General features: G+C 39.4%; 1 protein-coding gene across 2 annotated transcripts in view; it reads right to left on the bottom strand.

Annotated features, from left to right (window-relative positions):
* LOC121943164 (CD166 antigen homolog) overlaps positions 1-26,948 on the bottom strand; it is a 56,514-nt gene extending 29,566 nt beyond the window's left edge. For both annotated transcript variants that reach the window (XM_042486607.1, XM_042486606.1), the window contains exon 1: positions 26,646-26,948. In XM_042486607.1, coding sequence (XP_042342541.1) covers positions 26,646-26,706 — 61 coding nt within the window. In that variant the 5' untranslated portion in view covers positions 26,707-26,948. The remainder of the gene's footprint in view (positions 1-26,645) is intronic.
* Positions 26,949-27,916: the final 968 nt, after the last annotated feature.

Below are 27,916 nucleotides of genomic sequence, written 5' to 3' on the forward strand. Positions count from 1 at the left end.
AACAGCAGATCGGGGTTAAACAACTTAATATTCCAATGGGCCTCATCTGTCTTTGCAAATAATTTATTGAAACTTAAGTCCTCAGAACCCAAAATAACTTGACTCTCCAGGTTTGATGTGAATTTCTCTATACTCATAAAAACAGATTTATCATACCGGACACAAAAAAAATTAGCTAATACTCTGGCGATGGTAAATCAAGTAATAGACAGGCGAGTGACAGAGACAGGAGGCAGCACCACAGGAGACACTTTCATGTTCCTGATTAAGGCGCTTCTATCCCTGAGAGGAGACAGGTGACGACAGCTCAGATATAAGCTCGCCAGGGAAATCAGCTACCTCCTCACACTAGTCTCTATTTCCCTGTTTTGCTACCTACGCCCTCCCATTTGTGTGTGTGTGTGTGTGTGTCTGAGTGTGTGCGCACATCGCTCAGCTGCAACATCCAAAAAGAAAACGGAGGCCCAAACTTATTAAGTGCTGAAAATGAGGATTGTGCAGTGAATGGAGATCCCATGGCGCATGTCCACAAAGACTTGATGGCAAATAGCCTCGCCTCAGAAGCGGTTCAGCGGTGAGGGGGCAGACAGAACCACTTCAACTAGATCAATAATACTTGAGGGAAGGCGAGATTCTTATAGTGAACGGTGCTTTCCTAAGGAGCAAAAAATCAAAGAAAAGCTAACCTTCTGTGACATTCTGCTTCTCGTCCTTGTCTTTTCTTTAATAATTTAACAAGTGCTGAATTTTGATTAGCCATATCAAGTATCTGAGGAGAGATCAGAGTTTTAATAAGCTCAATCTCTCATTACTAGGCTGTCAAGAAAAATAGAAGGACCGCTGTCATATGGTAAGGTACGTGAAGGCTACGGGAAACCGCTCCGTCTACCACCAGGTTCCCAAAAGCATCCTTGTAGCCATTTAGTAGTATACGAGCTCCATAGGCTGCTGTTTTGTCAGCTCATACCCTTAGCTCATCTGTGCTGACTTTGACAAGCATATGACTGTATCTGAATTCTGTTACAGTACCGGCTCGTGCTGAGGAAGTGTTCCAGAACAGCTAGCTGAGGAGGGATTTTTCTTAAAAAATACACAGCTCCATCCTCACTATCTCTGTCTGACTCTCTCTCGAGGGAAGGGGTGTAATCATGTCACTGATGGATAACTGACAGCACACTTGCACAACATCCCTTTCACACAGTTTCTCTTTTTGTTGCAGGCTGAACCACGGAGGCACCATTCTAAACGTCAACATTGTGTGCTCTATAATTTTGCTTTTTCCTGCCTACTGTAATTGCCTGTCAGTGTCTTTATAGCATAAAACTAAGGGCACCAGCTTGCGTTTTTCACCTGACTGTCGAGAGCTGTTTGTCAAAAAAAAACCCAACAAAACACTAATGTCCATAGCTGAGTTTGGTCCATTTTTTGAAACATGTGATAAGGATGTACACACAACAAATCGTTTTGCATGTCCAGTGTATGTTGCAGAAAAAGGAGGGTGGTGGTGGTGTTTCCCTCAAACATTACACCTCTTTCACTTTTATAGGTAGGCTATTATTTTTTTTTATATGCTAGAGGCATCGCTCTTGTAACAGAAAAGTTCTGTCATTAAATTAGTTGGTCCACCACTTTGGAATAATTGAAATATCTCAATGACTGTTTAATGGTCTTAAAATTTAGTACAAACATTCATTGTCCCCAGATGATAAATCCTACTAACTTTGGTGAACCCCCTAACTTTTTCTCTTGCACCACCATGAGGTTTACATTTGTGTCTTTGTATAAATCTTGAAAACTATTAGACAAATTGGCACAAAACTTTGCACCAACATTAATGGTTTCTACATGAAGCGTCCTAAACTGCTTTAACAGATGCACTGCAAACCTGAAATTATCTAGACATTTACTGGAGGAGTTGTTGCTATGTGAGAACAAAAATGTCAGAATCAGTTGGATCTGGCATTAAATACCTACCAGTACCTCACCAGCTCCCTAGTACCCAGCCAACATTTGTTTGTGGGGCCCATGTGGGGAATAAATGAGCTAAAAAATGGCCCTTGATGGGATTGTCCACGGATTCCATAATGGCCTCGCCAGTTGCCCTCATGGGTGGTTTAAGAAAGTGGGCCCAAGAGCTACCTGGGGGCCAAAGGGGTATGGCCCAAAATGGGCATCTTATTTGGGACCCACTTGGGTAAACACACCCATGCGGGCAACTGGCATGGGGCCATTATGGAACTTATGGATAATCCCATTAAGGGCCCATTTTCTTCCCATTTACTACCCACATGGACCCCACATACAAATGTTGGCCAGGCATAAAGTCTGTAATGTTGGACTGAGCCCATGTGTGAATAGAGCATTTCTGGAGAAGTCACAGCAAGCGAGCAGGCATGTTAAAGTTGATTTCATGCAGATTACACAAAGGGTGAGGAGCAAGGTACATTTACACAAAAACTGCGACAAAAATGAGATGACAAGATTCAGGAACTTCTGTCAGCAAGGGCCAACACCTAAATTTTGTAGACAAATTCAAGAAACAACAAGAGACTCTGCTGTTTATGATGGAATTATAAACTGTCTGAGGGACTACTGTGTAAGACGTGTCATGTTGTGCATCTTGCACACCCTACCCTGGCGCCAATCAGGTTTGCTTTGTGTTTGTGGTAATTAGCAAATGTTAGCATTCTAACACACTTAACTTAGATGATGAAATTGGTAATCACTTTACCTGCAAAGTTAGAACACTGATGTTAGCAAAAAAGAAAAGCTGTCCCTAAGTATTGCCACATTACTGGCCTTGTTTTACAGTCCTACACAGAGATTTACAAATACACAGTGATTCTGTCAGCTGTCCTTCAAGTTTCTGCTGACTAAAGCTGTAATAAACAATTATTTTTATTATTCATAAATCTGCTGATCATTTTCTCAATTATTTCTTTTTTCTATGAAATCCAGAAAATAGCAAAATGATAATAATAATAATAATAATAATAATAATAATAATAATGATAATTCTTTGGAGCCAAGATTCTGTCTTCACTGTCCTTGTATTGTGCCATAAACAGTCCAGAAATCCAAACACATTCAGTAAACTATCATATATAAAAAATAAAAGCAGAAAACCATCAAATTAAAAAAGCTGCAGCCAGAGAATGTTGCTTTATAAATGACTTCAATGATTTATCAATAATCAAAATAGTTGCCGAATAATTGCTGAAAATTGTTTTGGCTCTAGTGTTGATGTTGACAAGCTGCCCATTTTGCATCTATTCTGAAGAAATAAGCAGGAGGCATGAGTTTGTGAAAGTACTTCTGTGGTTGACAAAAGCCACATTGTGTGAAATGAACTGCACAGAGTCTGTGACGTGTTGATTTCGAGCTATTTTCCAAGCCTCATTTTCTGCTTCACCATCTGTTTGACGGCACAGAAAGCCACCCTAAAAGCCACCCTGCACCCTAAACATGTTTCCCTGCACCTCTGTGACCTTCAGAAGGTCAAAGATGCTGCTTTTAGAGAACCAATCTGAAAAGAAGCCCTCTTTATGGACAGAAATAGTTGGGACAAAGGTTTTCATTTTCTACAACGTTGCCCTCAGGCTCTATCTGCCGACCAGCTGAACTAGGCCTGTCTCGTCTTTTTTTTTGTTGTTGTTGTTAATAAGTGATCCACTTTCTGCAGATTCTTGTCTACAAGTTCCCTAGGAAAAGTTACCCAAAGTTGAACAAATTTATTAGTTTTATGACAGAAAAGACTGTGATATTCTCTGACATTAATATAAGGCTGAATTGATGCACAGTCATGCAATGAAAAATATTGGAATGGGAAATTAGTCTCAATAACAGCATACCAATTTATTTTCACTCTAATGAAAGATTATGTTCTCTGTGCAACGTAAAGGCAAGATATCTCTTTCAAGGCTCGTGTCCTAGAAACTTCATCCACTTCCATTCTTTCAACTATAAAGTTGTTGAGTTATTACGCATGATAAAATATCATCTTAAGATCTTTTTACCATCTACTATATAAAAATAAATAAACTTGAAATGAAATAGAATTACTCCATAGCTGAAAGAAAACTTTTTGATGTTTTTTCCAAGTAAAAAAATCCAATCATTGTAAACTTTTCTTAATTTTAAATGATTGTAAGCTGAATGCCTATCTATCTTTGGTCTCCAGCAAATGTTTTCTGACATTTTATAGACACTGATCCAGACAATTACTAACAGATTAGTGATGGAAATCACTGTTTATCTGTGTAATAAAACAATGAATTGTTTAATGTGTTCACAAATAAATGACAGAACTCTACAGAGTGAGTCCATATGTTACTACATATGTTGCATCTAATAACAGTATTCAAAGATATATTGCCATAATAATAAAGAAATCATCTCTTTTTGGACACATCATCATTAACACATAATTTATTTTTTGCCTTGGGCTAGAACTGACATTAATTAAAGTTTTGATTATTATGCAGATTATTTTCTTGATTAATCAATTAACTGTTGAGTTGAAGTCCAAGGTGAAATCTTTAAACATTTTCTTTTGTCCGACAAAGGGTCCAAACCCCAAAAATACTCTCCGTTTACAATCATAAAGAGCAGTGGCAAACAGCATATATAAAAGTGTTTGGGAGTTGTGCTTAAAATGACAATCAAAATAGTTATCAATAATCCATGAATTTACTTATCATTTCAGCTTTAAAATGTCCTGTTTAGGGTCAAAAACAGGACAACCTTAACAGCCACCGTAAACTTAAAGGTAAAACTTTATATTTGATGAGTCCACCTATAGATAATTTATTTAGTATTTGTGACATTTTAACAGCTTATTAGTTTAGAATTAACAATTCATTTATTTGCCTTGTCTGTAGATGTTTATCTGAAGAATATATGCGACAGTTCACTACAATTTAGTTCAAGTTCAGCAAAATTATTCCAAGAGTATATTCATGAGTTGTCACCAGGGTTGCAGTTATAAACCAGTTTGAAGGTATACTGTGACATAAAAGTAGGCAATTCTCATATTCTGTACACTTGCTTATCTACGATATTTAAAAAAAAATGCAACTGGGTGGAGAAACTTACCTTTGGTAATTTCAAAAGCGGGGACTCTATACACATACTTCCATTAAAAATATGGCTTCAAGTCTAAATAAGAGTAATAAAATGTTTGTTTAACCGAAACTAACCCTTCTGTTTTCATTTCTTTAAGGATCATTCAGACTGATGATAATAAAATTAATATTAATAAGTCAATGATTCTGTGATGCCATTTGATTTTCTGAGATGGTTATCATACCATAAAAAAATCTCAAACCATTGCAACCCTAGTAGTTACATATTCTCTATAGATAATCTATTATCTGCAAAACAGAGTGAAACAGTTGAATTGTTGAATCCTAAGTGATAAATGTAGAAATGTTACAAATGCAAAAGTTAGAGGGTCTACTGGCTACCTCCCTACTTCTTGATGGGACCACAACCATCTTTGGGCTCTGCCTTCATTGTTGTTTGAACTACACATCCTGTAAACTTCATGACTGCATCTTTCACAGTGGTGACAGACAGACATATCAACACCTGGCAAAATGCTCAAAACTGCTTCCGTGGTCGTTCTCGTTGCACTGGTGTCACCAGGTCTACATTTTGCCACAATGAAAAAATAACACAAAGACTCACGAGGTTAAAACATAATACCAGCTGTCCCTCCATTGGCTGGTAAAAACAACACATTTTCACAGCCTACACTGAGCAGAGCCATGTTTTTCACCTCAGGGCAAAGCAAGCCTGTGTGCTGCTGAGGAGGAGGACCGACCAGCAAATGGAGAATTATGTAGACTATACAACACACGGCATTATTAGTCTGAGTCTATTAAGCATAATGGCTCCTCCTTCACCCCAGCAGCCTGCACACATTTCTAGACCTCAGTGCAACCAAACCAACAATAGCATTCATGCTTGGCAAACAAAATAGCCAATCACGGAACTCTTAATAATGCTGCGGGTTATTCAGGAAAATAAGGCAGAAACTAATGTGCATGTAGGAGGTTCTTCACAAAATGTAAAAGTGTAAAAGCACATAAGAGTAGCATGCATAAAAATAACCTTCATCAGTGCTCCTCATGCAGCTTTGTGCTTCACTGCACCTGAGAAAAGAATGGTCTAACCTGCATTACAATCTTACTAGATATAACATTTCCAGTGTTAACTTTTGAGACATATAGATAACGCTGTCCCCCTCAGGGACAAAAAAACATCGTTCATTTGCTGCATCATGTGTGGTCAACAGACAACCTTCAGACAACAGCAGGCGGGAACGGGGCTAATGCATCGCCTGCAGTCCCACCTGTCGAGGTCCATTGTTGCCTCGTGACTGAAAATGCTGGCTTCGTTTTCTTAGGTTTCAGACTCATCACGAGGAGGGCCTTCAGTACCTGTGCAGACTTGCCGCTGAGGAATCGGGTTGCTGCTTCCGCCTCGCATCAGGGATTGAGACGAGAGGACAAAGAAAGTGAGAAGGGCTCAAGAAGGAGGAAAAGATTTATTTTGCCTTCAGGTGTTTCAAGCCACTTGTGGCACTGATGGCTACCTTCCTCGAGGAGCGTCCTGTTGTTATAGATAAATCTTTAATGTCATAAATCTGTGATGTTTGTTGCAGGTTGTAAAGGCCCTAAAAACACATTTTTTAATCAGCTTTTCACTATGACTGATGGGATTTTACATGAAAACAATATTTTCTGCACAAGTTAATTCAGTTTTGGTTATTCACAAGAGATTTCTATATTCGTGGGTGTTTCTTCACTGATCTGAGGTTGGCGGGGCTCAGCGGGAAAATCATTTCACACACTTCCGTGCACCAATCACAGTTCAGCAACATATTAATAAAAATATAATGACAAAGGCAAATAAAGTGAGCTTAACCCCTTGCAACCTGTGAAAATTGGCTTGATTTCCTAAAAAAAAAATATGGGAAAAGGGCAATAAGCCAAAAAAGAAGAAATTACCCAAATATTTTCAAGAAATTAGTTCAATAAAAAAAACTGAAAGAAAATTACCTGGACATTAGTTTAAAGAAAGAAAATGCCCTTTAAAATGTGTTTAAAAATTATAATAATTTGTAAAATAAATTTAAACATTTCATTATAAAAACTAGAAATATTCAAATACAGATTTCCCCTCGCATTTAAATAACAATTTTCTATAACTAAAAAAATCTTATTAGTTTTAAATACTTTAAAAGGCATCTGAAAGCGGCACAAGAATAAAGGTGATGTCACTCCAGGTTTCAAAGGGTTTAGCTCTTAAAAAATATTTTAAAAACTTAAAGTCATGGTTAAATCTTTGAAACCAAGTTTTCAGTGACTTTCTTTCTCTAAATATTTTCTTTTTGCAGGCTTTTTTGCACTGCAGGAGTTCATTCTGGAGCTAGACTTTCTGTGTGCACAGCACATCATATCTTGTTTGCTTCTACTTCTGTGATTTCCTACAATTCCCAGAATACCTGCTGACAATCCCCTGAGAACAGATGCAAACACTTCGCATCAGCTGTGTGCTAGCCGTGTGTAGGTAAAGAGAATAATAGCAGTAGAATAATAAGCCCAAAGGAAGCAGTGAGTCCTGCTCTGCAGCTCCAAAGGCAGGATGTCTTGTGACCGCATTGCATTCTGGTCCATTAAGGGCACTGTCAGAGTGACACTTAGTCAGTTTAAGTAATGAGAAAAGCGTGTGAGTCCGAGTGACTGGTGTCGAAAATGGATGTTTCCTGTTGATGCTTCAGAAAGTAAAGTTTTCCATTAAATTTCTATTGAGGCAGAGGAAATGTCTCAACATGATGTCACGTTGTCTGCCTTTGACTCGTTATCCAAGGTAATGAGAAAAAAGCGGTGCCAAACAACAAAACAGACCTCAGACTGCCAGGTAGATTGCCAAAAACTCGTTCCGTTAGCTCCTCCACCGCAGTCAACCTCTCATACGTTCAACAACACTCAGAATATATGTGCAATCTGAATTTCTGCATCATTATTAATTGACTAACATCCAAAGCTTTGAAGCTGGATAAGAGACACAACATAAAGATTAACAGGCTACAGAAAAGAACTGCAAAAAGATTCAAGAACCTCTTGCATTTTTCCCTTTGATTACCGACTGAGTTTAATATGAGATTTTAAAAGGGATCCATTGTCAGGCGTTTTAATAAATGATGTTCAAGTTCCTTTAAATAACATCTTACTCTAAACATGTTGACAGCACAATCAAAGCAGACAATCCGCCTTTGATTTAGCTTAAATTGTTCTGCAAAGCGCTGAAGAGAGCTAATATCTGGGGGGTAACTATGTTGGTATTGGAGTTAATGGCAGCTTAAGTTAATGTTACCATAGGGCTTAAGAGCATATGTATATACAATGTGGCAGGAAAATACTGTAGCTTATAATACAGAGTATCTGTGTAAAAGTATGTAATGCTTGCCTGTGCATATTATTGGCAGTATCACAGTCATATTGTTACATTTTTCTCTGAGCGAGACAGATGGAAAAGATAAAAGCACATTACAAGAAGGGTGATTATCACTCTAAATGACTTGCCATAAGGTTTCCTAGAAATTGATCTTGTGGCACGATCATTAGTCTTTGAAATGTTCTCTTCTATACACTCGACCACACGAGCCTCCGTAAAACCCTCTTAAAAAATGTCATAAATTGCGTCAGCAGATGAGCTGCACGAGCGCGGGGACTGCTCTTAAGACGGCAGCCTACTGCTGGAGTGATCGGGTGGTAAGTGCACTCAGAAATCACGTCCATTATATCGTGAATTATGTATTTGAAGGGCACAGGGCCGGGGGACCCGAGGGGAGAAGTGGTTGTGAGATGCCTGGGGGCAGACTTGGGGCAGATCATAGGAGAGCTCACCGTCCTGACTCTAAACATCCACCAACAACTCCCTTTAACGATGCGCCATTAAAGGCAACATTAGGCCATTAACAAAGCACAGCCACACTACTACCTTCTTATCCATTAACCCTTCCTAATGCAACTCAGTGACTAACATTGCGGCATGACTTCATTTTCCTGTTTCGGGAAGAGCTGACATTATCCCACCCATGGCTGTGGGTTATGGATGAACAAGCGAGATTTTCAAGTTCCCTGTCAGTAGCTGACACTATTGAAAGCTAATGGATTTCCATGTTCTGACTATGCCACAGTGACCGTGTTTCACAGGTAACACCATTTCTGCAAAGAGATATTAGCCCCTTTTACAGGCACATTAAGAAATACATTTGCAAAAAAAAAAAACAAAAAAAAAAACAGCCTGTTGACTTGTCCTATTGGGGTAATTCCAGCATGATTTTTTCATTTGTGTAACCTAAGTTTGGCTTTTTTTGTCATATATAGGGTTTCCACAAATTCTTAGCAATTAATTTTCAAAACATTTCTAGCACTTCTCTGTGATATTTCACCCTATTTCCATGACTTTATTCAAGTAAGACATTCTGGCCAACAACTAGCCTCATATGCCAACCATGTGATACAACAGACTTTACAATGGTAATTGATCAACTTTAAATTTGTGATTACATAATGAAAACACATCAATTCATAGTTTCTGGTGATTCTAAACTAACGAAAAACATATTAATTAATATTTTATTCCTTCACTGCCAGTACATCCCCCTAAATAAGACACACTAGACTTTTTAGGTTTTTTCCAGTAGCCAAACTATATGCAGAGGTTTCCTCTTGTCCAAAACAAACGGATCCAACCATTTAAACCAGTATAAAAACTGAGAAAATTAGTATCCTGTTTAAAAAAAAATCAGTGTCAGTCAGAGGCAGCAAACTACTGTGGCTTATGCAAAATGTATATGGCCTAACCTAGAGCCGGTGTTTAGGTGTTACTGCAGAAACACAGTAGTTCAACAAGGTGAACTCCATGGACAAGGACTTGCTTCCTTTGCAGATACAAACAGCTCATTCTATGGCAAAAAATTTCTTTTTAGGTGTTTAAAGAAAAAGTACTTGTTATATTATATTCCATTTCCGCCATTATATCATCCAAAATCATTCACACTAGACCTTTAAAGCGGAACTAAGTATGACCTGTATCTTTCTGTTAGTTATAAGACATTCAACTCTGTGCCTTTATCTGTAGAGGTGAACTGTCCTTCAATATTCAATCTATTCACTTCAAAACCTAAAAGCACCTAAAAGACAGGACGCATATCAAACCCGCTTACAAACGAGTTCATGTCAAATGCTGCCTTTGTGTCGAGCGCAGCAAGGCTGGGGCCTATTAACTCTCAATACAGTCAATTCAGACGTGTGATTAGAAACCACTCATTCATTCTTAATTATTTCTGAGTCGTTTGAATGTGATAACTTTCTCATACGCCAAGGAGCTTTCAAACTTTATTATGCTGGAGGGTCGTACAAGCATTATTGAATTTGTCCTGCTCGCCCATGCCTAATGATGAATGCGCATCCACACGCAACAACTCCGTCTGTAATCACAGAGGCTTTGAATCTCAGTTAGTTAATCTCGCAGTTACTGGAACACTTTTAAGAGTCTCTTTGGGGGCTAAAGTTGAGCTCTTGAATCCACAGATTTTTATTTTTGGATGATGTTTGCCAGTGTTTAACGATGTTTCAACAGCACTAATATGACTCTCTTTCCTAGTTTGTTTTTTTTTTGTTTTTTTTTTTACAAAAGAATTACTCACAAGGCATAATCTGCATCTTAAAACCATGTTTTTCTTTGACTGCATCCAACACATGTCACTTGCATGCATCTGAGTTTAGCCACAGTAACAGGTATCTGATCACGTTTCATACTGTTTTCTGTTGTCTCTACTGAGCTTGAGATTATGAGGCACAGACAAAGGCACACAGAGGGTTGGACATGCTGTTTGGAAACTCTGTTTTTAGTCTATGTAATTAAAATCGCAGACCCCTTTTCCACCAGCAATCGCTGGGAAGTATAATCAACCCAATTAAGGCTTAAAAATGCAGTCACACTGATAATGAAATAAATGTTTACAGCCTAATAAAATAAATGTAAGGGTTAAAGAGGTGCAGCAGATGGTGTGATGCTCCAGATGGAGCGTCTAACGGTGAGTAATGCTCCTCACTAATGAATATAGCGCCCTTTGAATTACCAAACAGTTTGAACTGATATCCATAAATCTGAGTTCGAGAAGTGAGTCCTCAAGTTGTTATAACCTTTTTCGTTTTTTCTCTCCCCGGCATGGCTAGATGTGTTAATAGGCAGCTTTAAAATATTCCTGACACATTCAAAACAACCTTCTTGACATCAAAGTGCTCGTCGTTTCACCAGGTCTCTTCAAGAGAGTATCACATCAGACGGGAGGTATCAGTTTTTTGCATACAGGCCATAAACCTGCCAGCCTCACTTGCCTGAAGCAACAGAGGCAACTAGAGCGGGACTCACTTCCAGGGTAAGTGTCTGCTCTCTGGATTATAGATTGAACTTCATTTGTAATCAATTTTAAAATTAGCCTAAAGGGTCCTCAGCTCTAATGTCATACAGCAGGGGAAAGAGAGATGAACTGGTGGAACGATTAGTTGATTAGTGCATCGACAGAAAATGAAAATTTCAATAATCAATTCACCTTTTGTCATTTATTTTGTTAAAATGTCCAACATAATGCTGGCCTCTTCTTAAGTGCAAGGATTTGCTGGTTTTCTCTCTTTTATGTCACCATGAATTGAATATCATTGGGCTGTGTGTCAGACAAAACAAGCCACTTAAAGGTGTCACCTTGAGACACTTTATACACTAAAAGATTTGTTAATTGAAAAAAGGATGATCGACGGCTTATTTTGTAATTAAATTCATTACTTGTTGCAGTCTTTGCCAAGAACCATTACAATCTCTCAAGTAGGGCTGGGAGATATGGCCAGAAATGTTGTCATGAAAACATTTTCATATCAGTCAATGTCAAATGATTATTTTTTTTAAGTTTAAAGGATTTTTTTCTCTTGAGTGGAAGAAACCATATAGTTAATTGTGGTTTACACGGTTACTTACTGTCAAACATGACAAACACTTGCCAAACAGCAGAACATTTCACAAATCTGAGGTAGATTCAATACAATTATAATAAAAAAAAATGTCAATAGTTTTGAACGCACAGAATTAATTTCTGCCACTCCTTTATCAAAAAAATAACAACATGACCAAAGATGAACAAACTGCATTTCCTCATCTGTGAACATGATTTCGGCCTCAGTTGTGTTGGAAAGACTTTTATTGCCAACGTCATCAAAGTCCATCTTTTATCATGTTATGTCATATCATTAAAATAATATAAAAGCCGATTTTTCTTCTAAAGAGACAATCTCATCAAGTCGGTCTAAAACACACAAATATGTGACACTGAATGGCAGAAGGATTTACTCCTTCAGATTCTGTTTTTCCAACAAGATTAGAGAGATTCATTCTAACATTTTGCACAATTTCTTCCCCTCTAATGTTATGGTGTCAGGATTTACTGATGAAGATGAAAAAATGTACATTTTGACACATTGATACATTTGTTTTATAGTTACTGTCCTCACTCTATTAAGTTTTGGTCAGATTCGGAAATGTGTATTTTAAGTAATACCGATTACTGTTTATTTTGACAAACTGAACTTCGTGACAAACCTCTTGTCCTGTTATAATATTATGTTCAACAGTCTTTTAAAGTGTTTTTTTCTCTTTTTAAATTTTTTAAATGCTTTTTGTTTTTTTGTTTTTCTTTTCTTTATTGTTCAATTTCAATCTGTCACTTCTCTTTTTGACAGTTTGTGCTGAATTTAAAAAAAGTTGGTCACATTAACTTGTTAACTTACCATTAGCACTAGATGAGTTGACTACCTACACAGCTAGTCAAGCTACCATTATGTGGTGAATTCAATTGTGAGGTAGCCCAGTACTGTTAATCACGATCAGTGCACTAAAAATAACTTTGAACACATTGAACGTTGGTCATGACCCTCTGTTTAACTTACATCCCCCTCTTTCGGTCTTATTAAGGAAAATTATATTGTGATAGTTGTCATTTTATTGCTCTGCCCTATCCTCATTTTCCACAACTGATAAATCCTTCAAGTAATCATTTTGTCACTAAAATGTCAGAGAAAGGTGAGAAAATAACCATCAGAACTGCTTCTCAGAGCCCGACAGTCTGACCATCAGTCCCGAAGGTATTCATTTTGTTGAGGTATAAAAAAAGAGAAAAGCAGCAAATCCTCATTTGAGAAGCTTGAACTACAGACTGGTTGGCATTTCTGCTTGAAAAATGACTAATTGCTTGTCGTTTCAGCTTTAATCGATTAATTAGGTTGTTTATCAAGTAGAAATGTCAAAAACTTGCTGCTTGCTACTTTTCTCCATTTTATATCTTATATCAAATATCTTAAGGGTTTTGGACTGTTGGCTGTATTTGCACACATCACTTTGGGCACTGGGGAACATATGATGGGCATATCCTCTTTATTTTCTGACAGAAATGACACCTGCATCTGTGATGAAATCATTGTTAGCTGCAGCCCGAGCCCAGACCCATGCCAGACCCTCATGCTCAACATATTATATATAAACGAACAGCCTGAGCCCGACAGGAGGGTCAAGATTGAAACATCTACTGCACCATCCCACTTAAAGCATCCTCCTGCTGGTAGCAAATTCAGTGAATTAGATTTTTTTTTTTAAATATTAGCCCAGCTTGCAGCTATGAATTCCAACTGAAATAAGCTTTTTGTTCAAGTACCTGCATGTCTGCAGCGCAAGGGCTCCCTTTCAGTGGCCCCGCCCTGTCCCTGCCCCCTCGCCTCCCTCAATAGGAAATCCTTTGAACATCTGCGGCACATTGGGCCTAGGGGAGCACTTGTGTTTACTATTATACTATCTGTATGACCATATTACAGTTGCAGGTGGTGCCTGAGGATACCAATCAAACCTGCTGCCAACACACACCCCCTGTTGAAGGTAAAAGCAGCCTCGTCAACACGGCGGCGCTGGCAAAAGACCCAAACACATCCCTGACCAGAGTGGTGAAGAAAGAGGGGGAAGAATCAGCCCAGAGACCATCACTTTTCTACGTGGCCAAACAAGAATGCATCTACTTATCGATCTTAAAGTGCTTCATTAGACGCTGCATGAGCCATGGACTAATAATTTCCCCCCAACACAAAATGGATGATTAATGGAAATGTGCACAACAGCAGTACTATTGTCTGAGTGTATTGCACGGCGCCTACTTTGCCGTATCAATAATGCATGCCTTGTTACGCTGTAAACAACAGAAAATATTAACAGGTAGATATTTTCATTTGTTCAGCAGATGGCTTGTGTAGCTTTCATCTCTGGTAATTGCCGCGGAGAGGCTGATACTTTCATATTAGTTGTGCAAAGAGTCATGTATGCTGTTGTGCACTCATAATGACAGGCCTGACCTTCTAACCCTTCACAGTGAAACAGAGCGGGCAATGCTCCCCATTTCAATAAGCCAAACAGCCTGGTTGGTATTAAGAGGGCATGACGGTTTCAAATTGTGTCCTGCTTTAGCTTCTGGCTCCGGGGGGGTCCTAAAGCCTCTGCTGGCTAAACAGAGCAGAGAGCAGTGGGAGGAATACATGGAATGCAGATAATACATACAAAGGATTATGTACCTGCTTGCACATCAAATCTGTGTGGTTTCACATTTAATACCCATGGACCAACGTCTGCTTTGATGGAGTGCTGTGAAAGGTTGGAGATTAACATGCGCTGTCACACCACTGAGTCTTCCTACGACTTCAGGACTTTTTAGATTTACGTGGCGGGATAACCACTAACATGATTTGGCAGAAAGGTTTTACTGGTGTTAACTCCAATGGCGCCAAGCTGTTTTTGATGAATTTGTGTATTCTATGACTTTGGTTATGTGCAGCAAATTCATTTATGTCCACCAGACAATTTATCTTTTGTCAAGGCAAGGTCACTAAAAGTGTTATCCTGCTTTTTTTTCATTCAAAGACACAGATAAAAATGTCACAACAAACCCAGTCTTGCTCTTTTGTTTGTGTCTTTTGTTTTTTGTAAGATGAGATAACCACTCTCAGTTAAATTCAGCACATGTCACTGTCGTCTTGGGTACGCAGGACCTTAAAGGCATTATAATTTCATTAGTAGTGGCTACTGCATTTTCCTTTTCCATTATGACATGAGGAGAAGCCATACATCAAGGTAAGTGCTTTAAACCGTCCACCCTGGCGTTGCACATCTTTAAGCGCTCCTCCTCTGCTGCTTGTCCTGTGTGGTACATCCACAACAAGAGTAGGAGAAGCCCTGCAGATGTGACTGAGAGTAAGAAGCAGACAAAACACCCCACTTCACACAAAAGCTGTCAATAAGCACCTTTGAAAGATATCTACAACATGTCTGCAATGTGGCCTAAAGAGCTCAGGGGTAAAAACCTTCACGGGGCTGCTCTGCGCAGTCTACCCCCCTTCGAGCTAACTGAGTCAACACGCTGTTCAGAAAGTCGAGCAATGAGCTGCTTCTACTGCAGGGTCAGACAAAAACACAGGAGCTTGGGGCTACAGCTCCCCTGAAAGTCCACAAAGAGCCATGCATTACTAACAGAGCAAAAAAGCACAATAATTAGAAGGGCATTTGCAGTGATTATAAAAAAAAAACAAATTAATCTTAGTGGAAGAAACTACCCGCATTGCTGAAAATGTGCAATTTTGAATGTGTTTTTTATTGCTACTCCAGCGGCATGGCTGTACAGATTCACTGCTTTGTTCAAAACTAAAATATCTCAGCAACTATTTGATAGTAGAGCTGCAACAATTAATCGAATAATTGATTATTTGATCGACAGAAGATCAACGGTAAACAACTTAAGTCATTATTTGTAGAAAGTAAAAGTAATTTTTCATGGAAAAAAATGCAGAAAATGCTGTTTTCAGCCTCATAAATGTGAAGATGTCTGTTTTATGTCAACTGAATATATTTAGGTTTGGACTGACAAAAAACAAGATATTCAAAGGCATTTACTTGAACTATGAGACACTGGGATAAATGTTTTCCGTTTTTTTTTTTTTTTTTTTTACATTTAATAGACCAAACAGTTAATCTAATTAATTGGGAAAAATAATCAGATTTATCAATAATGAAATTAATCATTGGTTGCAGTAATATTTGATAGATTGCCATGAAATGTTGTGCAGACAATAATGTTACACTTACAACTTTGGTTATCTCTTGACATTTCCTGTGGCGCAAGGTCGAAATTGTAATCTGATTTTGTAGATAAATGCCAAACATTTGATGGTCCCCGCTACTCCCATTCACAGACCTGTTGCTCTCCACTGTAAATCGAATGTATTTGGGTTTTTGACAGTTAGACAAACAAGAAAGCTGTTTAAAGACGTAATGAAAATTATGACATTCATTTTGACTACTTCACGATGTTTCACAGAGAAATAAATCAGTAAATTTATCAAGAAATAATTGTCAGATAAATTGAAAAAAATATGGACATATTCACATTCTCCCCCAAATTTTACGGCTAAATAATTCTCCAACGGTTGTGAAACGGTTAACATGATTAACATCAAACCACATCAGCATGTTAACACTGTCAATATGAGCATGTTAGCATGCCGTTGTGAGCCTTTAGCTCAAAGCATCACTGTGTGTTTACTGTCTGTTTTTTTTACAGTTCATTAGAACATCTCACCAAAATGAGGGAAAAACTCAGAAACTCACAAACAGAACAAGAGGAGAGGAAATTACATCTAAAAGCATCTAACCCGCCTCCTCTTGTTGTTAATATTAAGAACGTGCTTATTTTCAGATGTAATGACCTGAGATATGAAAATGCAGTGAAAACATTACTGAGGACAACAAGAAATTTATCCATTCAAGCATGATATCTGAGGAAATGCCACCCTGAGCAGAAAGGTAACAATTATTAGAAACCCACTGGGAGATATTACTGTGCGAACAAAATGACAAACAGTGGCTGTGATGTCCTGGTGTGGTGTGTCCCTGTTTGTGTTGGCTGTGTTTATACATTAGCGTGCTGTGGCAAGCCCTCCACAATAAGTCAGGTAATCCTGAGATTTCCTCAGAAAAGAGCAGAAAATCCAGGCCGCTTTACCCTAAACATCCTACACTCATTGTTCATTTTTCAGTGTCAATTTTTTTCTTTCTGCGTGACCCTGCATGCACGCTGAAATGAAATCACTATCATTATATGAGGAAATGATGTGTCATCTCTGGATCTACCACTTGTATGAGGGGGAAATGAATGGTAGCATAATGGGTTATGGCATCTTCATTACTCAAAATTAAACCCCTGCAAAGTTCATTTAACAATGTCCTCGCTTTATAGACAAGTCAGGCATGGTAATAAAGCAACTTTTATATGACAAGGGCCTCGAACAGACAGGCTGCCTGTGGGTTTACTATTAGATGTTCATGGCTTTTTTTCTTTTCCGACCACCCTGCAGTCCAGGCGGAGTGAAATCAAATTCATCCGTTTTGATTTTTTTTCTTGTGCTAAGAGGATAAGTCAGTACAAAAGTCTGCATTTAAATTGCACCAGTGGGATGTGTAATACAGAGAGATTCTCCCCAGAAACATGAGGCTACTTGACCTCTTAAGACATCCCATTAGAAAATTAAGTATTGCATCCAATTACCAGACCAGCATCTCTTCACCTTCCTCGTCAGGTCTGGCAGCGGAACAGCTGAATACTTAACAGCAAAGCAGATCGTCTTATCATAAAAACATCTAACACATCCACAAGTCATATATCAGTCAAAGAATCTCTCGTGGGGTAATCAGCATGCAAAAAGCCATCACTTGACTTCTGAGGAAACAGTGCTGCATAAAAAAAAGATTGTTTTAATGTGAGGATCTCATTTCTTCTAACTTAATCATGGCTTTTCCAAGAAGCTGCACAGCGGGGAAGTATATGCCCCAGGGCCAGGGTGGAAGTCCAAGTTATAGGGATGCACCGATTAGGCCAATACTGATAATTATGTTCACAATGACAATTCGGCTGATAGCCAGTACGGATGTATTAGTTTTTGTTGTTAATGATATCTCTTTTTGGGGCAGGTAAATCTTAACTTGAAGTCATTTAGCCCTTTGTTACACTATCTTTGAATGAGCACAAATTCAACCATACATATTTATGCAACAGCCTTTAATCTAACCTTCTTTCACATGACAAACATCTTTAACCCTTTGAAACCTGAGCAAATCGGCTTGATTTCATCAAAAACATGGAGGAAAAAGGCAATGAGCAATGACAGAAGAAATGACCCAAAAATGTGCAAGAAATTTGTAAAAAGTACAAATAAATGAGCCCCCCCTCCCCCCAAAAAACCCAAACATATGACCTGAATGAAATGCTGAAAAAAATCAGAATTTTATAAGTTTAAATATTTCTTTGTGATAATTATGCATGTAGTTTTACCCCTCCCTTTTTTTAATGATTTTCTAAATCTACAAATTTATTTCAATTTGTGGAGTATTTCTTGCCTTTTCCCCATGTTTCTCAAAGAAAATGTACCAATTTGCTTAACGTCCAAAGCTTTAAATACTTGTAAAGGTATCTGAATGCAGCACAAGAAAAGAGATTTCAAAACAAATTTCTCCATCAAACAACTACTTATTCAAGTTTCTCGCAAAATCAATTTTTAAAAAATGACATTTGCACACACACGATAGCATTATAATTTATCTTCGCCTAATTCTTATTTTTACTGAACAGAGCTTGAATGCATTATAATGCAACTCAGTTCAGCCCCCGTTTGCTGTTAGTTTCAGCCCCTGGCTGTGAACAGCTAAAGTCTTTCTGCCAATTCCAACACGATTTTGTAGCATTATCAGAGAAAAAATGGGGTGCCTTGCCTGAAGCGTCGATAGTGAGTTTACTGCATCCTTTCTTCCCAAAGGCTTCTCAGGGAATGTTTTCTATCATCCCCAGGAGGACGGGACGCCATTCATATCGAGCCTTACTTTTTCGGCTGTGTAAAATTGATGTGACTCAACAGAAAAACACCAGCCACTGCCATCGGTGAACGTAATCTTATTTGCTGATGGGCTGATGGCAATCAATGCCAACATTGACTGATATTGATGTTTGGTCAGTAAAGCAGAGCGTCCCTCCTAAGTTTTCAAGGACTGAAATGTGGAAGTTTCTTTGCTTCAAAGGGGAATGGGGAATTCATGAGTCATGTACAGGTTAGAGCAAAGAAACCCTCCAAACAGGATTCAACATAAACTTTAAATAATGTGAATATGTTCTTTGAAACACTAGATTATCATTATGTAGTTATGACATGCAAAGATGTGGTTTTCAACCTGTTTGAAAGAGAGCAGAGCTGTCCTCCCCCTCCCATCAGCGTGTTTTAGACCACTAGAAAGATTCAAGGGTAGTCCCAAGTGTATTGATACATAGATGACCCAGAGAAGATGGGCCAAACATTTAATCTTCCATCCTGCTTCGTACTTAGACACTAACAGAATGACAGGCTTTTAATTCCAATCAGAGATACTCTTGCGATCCCCTGTGAAAGAGAGTCTCCCTGAATGAGAACTCCTGTCTCTTGCAAGTTCATCCGAAGCAGCGTGTAATCAAAGATAGCTTCAGGCACCGCAGACTGCTGCTGCAGTCTATGAGGGAATGATGGTGGACATCAGCACAACACAAAGAAACAGCTTTTCAAATGGCAAGAATGTGAATACTGGGGTCAAATGCAGACACAAGGCCATTCTATTGGGTCCCAAAGGCAATGTGCAATGGGGAGTGGTGCGATGTTTCATGAATGAAAAATTGCTAAACGACATCTGAATGAATAGAGCGACTTCTCAGTACTGCAAACGAGCTTTTGGCCTAACAGAGGACGATTCAGAAATGACTGGAAGTCAAACCTCCATGTCATTTTACGAGTAACCCAGGGCTTGAAATTAAAGTTTCACCTTTTGCACAAAAGCTGCATCAACCCGACTGACTCCCCTGAACCTTAGACAATGTCAAAATAAAGGTCTGATACAAAAGCAACCTTCCATCTCACCACTTGACTCCAATAAATGGGAAGAAATAATGACTTTATGAGAGTGAGGGCAAAGAACCCCCTCCATGGGTCAGTAGGAGCCCCTGCTGCTGACACTCTGTCTCTTTGTCTTTGATTAATCTATAAGATACATTTTAATGAGAAAAAGAAGTTCATTAAATGAAATTCACAAAAAACAAAAGTCACAAAAGGACCCACCCTCTGGCTTTCCATACACACGTGCCCCTTTCCTTAAATATTCTCTGAGGTCGAATGATTACCATCACAGTTAATGGAGGCCTCTCAAAGAATTCATTAAAACGGAGCAATGACTCTAATGGAGAATTTGAACAAAGATCCAGGCCCTGGCAAAGATGGGTGTGGCCACAGCCTTTTCATATGGAGGAGCGACCCCCCCCCCCCCCCTTAGTCAGGTTGCACATGTGAAGTGCAGGGACAGGCAGCAGCTACTATGTGCCCTCTCCGAGGGGTGTGTGCTGTTCCATATTAATGACAAAGAGAGGAGCGGGAGCAAGAAGTCGCTATCATACACTCATTTGTTTAAAAAGAGCCAGCCTCACAATACAGTCGGCGGGAGTCCACAGGAATCCAGTGAAAGCTGGGGGCTGCTTCAATGACAAAAGACAGAAACAACCTCACTTTTTTTGTCCCTGAGACAAGGGCTGCCCAATTTCAGAGTGCTGCTGGTCTTTCACCAAAACCAAGGATACCTTCATGCATTTCAATGGGGGTATTCCTGCATAAAGAACGAAGCACCGCTGCATAGCATAGTCATCTCTCTCCTGTTGTTAAGCCTTTCTTTATAGCTGAAACAATAGAACTCTGGTCCCTCCCCTTGGATAACAAATAAACCATTATTTTGCACGGCAGAGCGAGGAACCTGCGTGCAAAATCAGGAGAGTGAGAGAGAAAACTGAGATGTTGTCTGGTCCAGTCTGTCTGGTAGCACATTACAATGCCGTCTCTCATTTTAAAATTATCTTGCCTCAGTATAACCATGTGAATTCTAAAAGAGCATGTATAAAAAGTCAATAAACTGCTAAATTCAGCCGGCCTTTCTTAACCTGGCTGGCAAATTACACATAAAATGGACAACTGAAGAGGCAGTTTCAGCTGAGATTATAAAAATTGAATACATCTCACACTCCGACTCTAGAAGTGGGGTGAACCAATCACCAAAGTGTAATTAAGATTCACTTGCTGCTGTTTTACTGATAATCCTGTGTGTAAAACTGTCACAGGCGAACAAAAGACCCTTTTCTCATTGACTCATTGCCTCAGAGTGATTGCTTTTGCCACACAAGTCCTTTCATTTTCTCAAGGCAATGCCACTCATACATCCCCCTGCTCGGAGAGTCCAGCAGAGAGGGAATTGCTCTCTCTGACACACAGGATACTCAGCATGTTCATGTGGTGGCTCATATTTCTCAGGCGCTGTCTCACCAGATCTAATCTAAAGGTGATGTTTGGTTTAGTGATGAGAACAAATCAAAAAATATATACAACAATTTCAGCTGAAAAACAACTGTCTCTAAAAGTTAGAATGAAGTGAATAATGAGGCAAAAACTTCACGTGAGTAATGGGAGCAAGGTGTTTTCTTTCAGCAACTGCGCACACAAACAGGAATCATAAAGAGACACTCTGCCCCTTCACGGCCCTAAAAACCAACACTCCTCCACCTGTTCAGTGTCCTGCTGGGGGTGGGGGTGGGGGTGCACCACTCCAACCCACTGTGTGAGAGGCAGACAAAAACTCAAAGAAAATGGAAATGCCCGTCTATATTCACCATTTGATTCACAGTTTTGTGCATCTTATTTGTACAATCTAGGAGAATTGATTTGTCTATTTAATTCCAGGTCTACTGTATTAATTGAGGTGTTATGGCACACCATATGTTCCAAATGCATATGTTATAAGCATCATTTCTCTGGGGACACGCTGATGCATTGGCCTAAATTCTTGGAAAGTGTAGCACGCAAAGATTTTTCTCCCCTCAAGGAAACAGAGCAGGTTAATGATTGACTCAAATACGAGATTTCCCAGTTTTTAGATGTGCACTAAAACCTACTTTTTAGTTGCATTAAAAATTATGTAACAGCCACGTTTTAATTTCATCATAACTCCAGGATATTTTTAGTTTTACACCACCCAGAGCTTCATCTTTATTTTTAGTTATTTGTAATTTAAAGCTAAAGTTACCATGTCAGTAGTTAATTAAGCTTGAGACCCACATCCAGGCTGTAAAGCGCCGCTGCCAGGGGCGCTAGCAGGAATCCTGCACCCCCTGATGGGAAGTGACACTGGGCTCCCCACCCTAATGCTGCTCTAATTTACAGTACGACCTCGCCTGTCTGAACAGCCTTCTCTTGTCTGAAAAGTGTCCCCCCCTTTTCTCTCCATCAGCAACACATCTGCTCTCTGCTCACATTTCCACTTACTTCTTATTCTGATCAAGGCCTGAGAAGGACATAATGCCCAAAATCCAAAATCCTCCTTATTGAACATGTTTCTTGTTCATATCTCGCTCACTCTGTGATTCTTGGGCGAGTAATGGCATATGTCTCACTTCCCACTCAGCACTAAGGTCTTCATCGAAAACATGAGTATACTGACTGTGTGATGCTAGAAAAGATTCCACTTCACACTTACCGCTCCCCACACAGGACTGAGAGTCCTACAGAGCTTTTTGAGAGATATTATGAGCTGCCAAATTTGGGTTAAGCATCCAGTAGGATGATGAGATGCGTAGATATCAAAGTTGAGGCCATTTTAAGCATTACTGTTCAAACAAGTGAGGGGAAATTTGGATAGGTTTGTTCCCTTTGTTAGTTGAAGATTTTTAGCTATTATCAACTCTTTAGTTTAGTGGTTCCCAACTGGTGTCGCTACTGGATCCAGATTTCTCCTCAGTCATTAGTTCAAGGTCCACACATAAGAGAAATTACCACATATTAAATTAAATTTGACAAATTGTAAATAACACATGGGCTTAAAACACAATGAAATAAAACATATTGCAAGAATAAAATGCAATTAGTTAAAACCAGGGGTGTTTCTAGGATTTGAGGACATTTGGGTCTTAGCCCAGACCTCTGTAGGTTAAAAAAAATCACCAACATTTTTTTAAAAAAAAAAACATGCCTTCCAAAACCAAAGGCCTGCAGATTCGGAAGGCATGCTTGAATTTTTTTCCTGTAAAATTTTTGGCAATTTTCTTTTTCTTCAAAATTTTGGGTTAACTTTTGAACTTTTAGCGTTTTTTTCCCCCCTTTAAAAAAATTATCAATTTTTTGAGGGCAGATTTTTTTTTTTTTTTTTTTTTAAAAAAAGGTAATTTTCTATTTCTCTCAAATTTGGGGGAATTTATAAAAAGAACCCACCAAAAATAAAAATCACCAAAATGACACCATTTATCACAGCCAGAAACTTTAAAAACAGAAATTATTGTTGAATTATGAAATTTCAGACAGTCCTTGAACACATCATGTGGGAGGAACATTTTATGCATTTCCCAGAGTCACTCAGGGAGGCTCAAGAAACAATACTTGTAGCTTTGGGGAGGGTAAAAAAAAGAGGCCAGTTTTTCACAAACTTGACATGGTTGCAAGTCACTTGTGGTCCATTTAAATTGGACCTGCAACCCACTTTTGGACAGCGACCCACCAGTTTGGAACCACTGCTTTAGTTATTCAGATCTTGATTTCACAGTCTGACTATGTTTTGTGGCTAGCCAGGGAGCCATTTGCAAAATCGGATCAACAAACAACTAAATGATCTTAAGGGAGGATGTATTAAAGTGATGGCACAAAGTACAGATGCAGCATTTCTATTCAAAGCCACGATTCGGTTGAGTTGCCATACTTCTCATGAATGCATCTGAATTTTGCATGAAGGGATACAATACTTTGCAAGTCACAAAGAAATCTCTGTTCAAAGAAGAAACAACCACAAGCAGTCTCCAGACATCAAGAGGAAAGCGCCTATAAACAAGACGGGACGTGCACAAGCACACAAATACACGACTGAGCACAATCCCACATGTAACACAAGTGTACAATTAGAGCCGTTTTTTCCCCTTCCTCTGAATTAACGTCACAACGTTCACAAAGACAGGTTTGGACATAACCTAGTTAGAGATGAAAGAGGGGAGAACAAATCTATCTCAGGTGAAATTGGGTGACCCTCGCAAGAGATTAGTCCATTAGCAAAAAAGGGGAGAGCCCCACTCGCCTGACAAGTAATACCAGCTGTGACACCGAGCGCTGCCTGTCTGTTCAGGAGGGGGCGAGGGTGGTGAGGGTGGTGGGGGAAGGGTGGAGACAAGAGAGTGAACAAAAAAACAGATGCATCTTTCTGACTATTTGCTCTGCTGTTGCTTTTTTTCATCAGTTCAAATATAATAAACATAGGCCTGTTTTTTATTACAAGTATCGATGCCATCTTTTATTGCAAATCTCAAACTCAACAAACCATTTCAGTCAATTTTTTTTCAACAAATTGAAGAATATTTCTGTTCCGTAGCAAGAGAAACCTTCACTTTTTTACAAGAACATGAAGACAGACCATCTGTTGTGAAAGCAAACACACACATGTTTTGACCATCACTTCAGGCCGCATGCCCACAGCAGTGTGGATGACCACAACCTCATTACCAACTCAGTGCACTCTCCTCCTGTCTCAAGCACACGGCACTGCAGTGGCACAACGGTGTAAAAACGCCTTAAAAGGGCCATTCGTTTCCTCTCAAATAAACCACCTGAGCCTGACTGATAGGTGCTGCATGGTGTTAATTTACAACAACAGGCGCCACCGTAGTGTGACGAGGTGGTAGAGACTACAGTGAGATCAACCTCTCCGCCCCTTTTTCTTTGCACAGGCTGTATTCTGTGCAGCTTTGCTTAATAGCCTGGCTGAGTGATGTGAGCACATGGCGCTGCTACCTGTTGGCCCCGACAGAGCAGACAACAAGGAAGCCTGGAGAAAGGCACAAACACCCGCTGCACATTAAATACTAAGCATAAAAAATTTGGACTTAAATGTTTTTTTTTAAGCATACTTTGTCCCTGTTTTATCTTTTTTTTCCCCAGAGAGCCACCAGGGGCAAAATCATTCATTTTTCAAAGCATATTTTAAATCACCACTTAATGCCAAGTTGCTACATTCACATTACACCCAAAAGAACCTAATTTCTTTGCTAAAAACTTGGAAGCATTCACTTGTACAACCCCATTACAACTGCCCACATCCGCCATGAGTCCTATCCTACATGTAATTACTAGTGGGAGCCTGTCAGGAGCGCTTTCCCCCCAGCCAACAGGCAGCCCATAATTACAATAAATCAGACAGGATGTGAACGTAGCATCATTCTGTTCAACAGCCTGTGTTAACAGGAGAGGAAAACACATTAGCAAGAAAAAAAATGAGGCATCATGATGACATCATAGCATGAGCACATGAGAAGATGATGATGACTACCTCACCGCCTGCCTCTCCCACCATGTGCGGGGATAACAAAAAGGGTGGCACAATAGATGATATTTCACATCATGTAAGCAATTTATATTTTAAAAAAAAGTCACTTTTATAGATATGATCATGAATTGGCGATGATAAACCATTTAATGAGGTGAGTGAAGTTAAGAATAACTACTTGGTCTTATTTATCCTGACTTTTTTCATGCATTTAAGGACATTTTGTAATAAAGAAACATGGAGATAGCTGACCACTAGGGGCGTGTCATATCATGATAATACCAGTAACATTTTTAATATATTACAAAAAACTCATATCGTGATATTGGCAATATTTTACTTTATATATAAATTTACTAGTTATAGATTGAAGGGTACTTTTTTGTGTTTGGCATCTGTTTAGATGTGTGATTTTATGTGTTGATATATTTATTTTATCCATAACAGAGCCTCACTCTGAGTTACTGTTGTTTACAAACTCAAGAAATGAGGGATCATTTTTGTTATATTGAATATTAAAAGGCAAACTGTAACTTTTGTGGCGACATATCTAACACTTATTTTGTTAAAACTGAACGTTCTTGAAATTAATAATTTATTTTTCAGCATTTTGTCATATCATCGAGAAAATATCGGAAAAAAAATACTATAATATAAGTATTGTTATATTATTTTATGGCCATATCGCCCACCCCTATAAGACCACTGCATTATGGGGTTTACAGACTGACAATACAACAATGACAGTGATCGTTCAAGGTTTGCAATTTTTAAAAACAGTGGTATTTTTCTACATAAATTCATCCCAAATTTATATAAAATGGGCATCTACGTCTAAATACTTTGGCGGCTTAGGAGAAACTAAAACTATATTTCAGCTCACTAACTTAAAAACTAAAAAACCGGGAGCGTCACTGCTCAACTTCTCCCCGGAAATGTGGTCGATAACCTGGGCTGAAGTTTTGGAGGCACCTGCGTGTGACTGCTGGGACCTTCCCTGTCTCACATAGGCTACCTGCGGCTGCAGTGCACGGATGCACCCGCGTGAACATCCCCGGTGCCCGGTTAGTGAGACAAAAGCTTACCTTGGCGGAGGAGCGCGCAGATGAGGAGGGCACACACGCAGCTGGCGGACAACAAGTGCATCCTCGCGGGTCTCTCAGATCCTCAGTCGGCTGCTTGTTTTCAGGAGGTTTGTTAAAAACCACTTGGGGTGAGTTTTTTTTGTTTGTTTGTTTGTTTGTTTTTTTTGTAGGTTGGTTGAATTAAAACGGTCCTCGCAAGCCTACCCTGTTGCTGTAAAGGCAGTTCAGACTTGGCTCTTCTCCAAACGTGGCATGTGCTCGCCAACTCGCGCTCACATCAGTTCTGGTGGAACAGGTAATTGCGAGGGGCGCACAGACGAGCGCGAGGGCGGAGGATCCTGTCTGCAGCTCCGCCTACGCCACCACAACCTCCCCACCCTCCCTTTCCCTCCTCCAGTAGCACCCCCACCTCCTTCCTTCCACACACAAGCCCCCCCCCCCTCCTTTCTTAAGACCCCCCCTTAACTCACCCCCTCCTCATGTCCCCCTTCCTTCTCGCCCCCCTCACCCTTTTTACTCTCATCTTCAACTCCTCTTTTTCCCCTTCTCTACCCCCCACCCTTCTCTCTTGCACATGCACCCTCACTCTGCTTGCAAACACACACACACGCGCGCACACAGGAGGAAACCTTCGATCAAGCAGCACTTCAGACTTGTTTAATGCTGAAACCCCAGAATAGACACCCCAATCCTGCACCTGCATTAACTCATGTTATGTAAAGTACATATTAGTAAATATTGCTGTGAAATGTTCTTTCAGTGGTAATCTGATTTTCTCAATGAATTAATTAATCACTTTATCTATTAAATGTCAGAAAAGCAGCAAATCCTCTGAAGCTGGGTCCATGGCATTTATAATTTCTGATTTTCAATAACGGATCAATTATCTGTAATTGTTGGGGATTATTTTACTGTCTGTGATTCAGTTGATTCATCCCCTAATATTACAAAATATTGATCTATATCAGAGTGTTTAAAGGTCCAGTGTGTAGGATTTAGTAGCGCCTGGTGGTGAGGTTGCAAAACTGAAACTTTCCCTGATGGAACTGCGGTAGCCAATGTGAAAAGAATGGCCCTATCTAGAGCCTGTAGGCCCTTCAGACAGCAAGGCCAAGACGGGAATGTCACGCCATTATTCCATCTCACCGTTATACATTAAAAAAAAAGAATGAGGGGGACAGAGATGTCTCGCATTTGAGCTGGCAGCTGAAGAAGTAACAGCACCGCATCAGGGTCTGTGTAAAAGGGACAGTCGGCAGGACGGGACCATG

This window comes from Plectropomus leopardus, chromosome 5 (genome assembly GCF_008729295.1).
Source record: "Plectropomus leopardus isolate mb chromosome 5, YSFRI_Pleo_2.0, whole genome shotgun sequence".
Classification (NCBI taxonomy): domain Eukaryota; kingdom Metazoa; phylum Chordata; class Actinopteri; order Perciformes; family Serranidae; genus Plectropomus; species Plectropomus leopardus.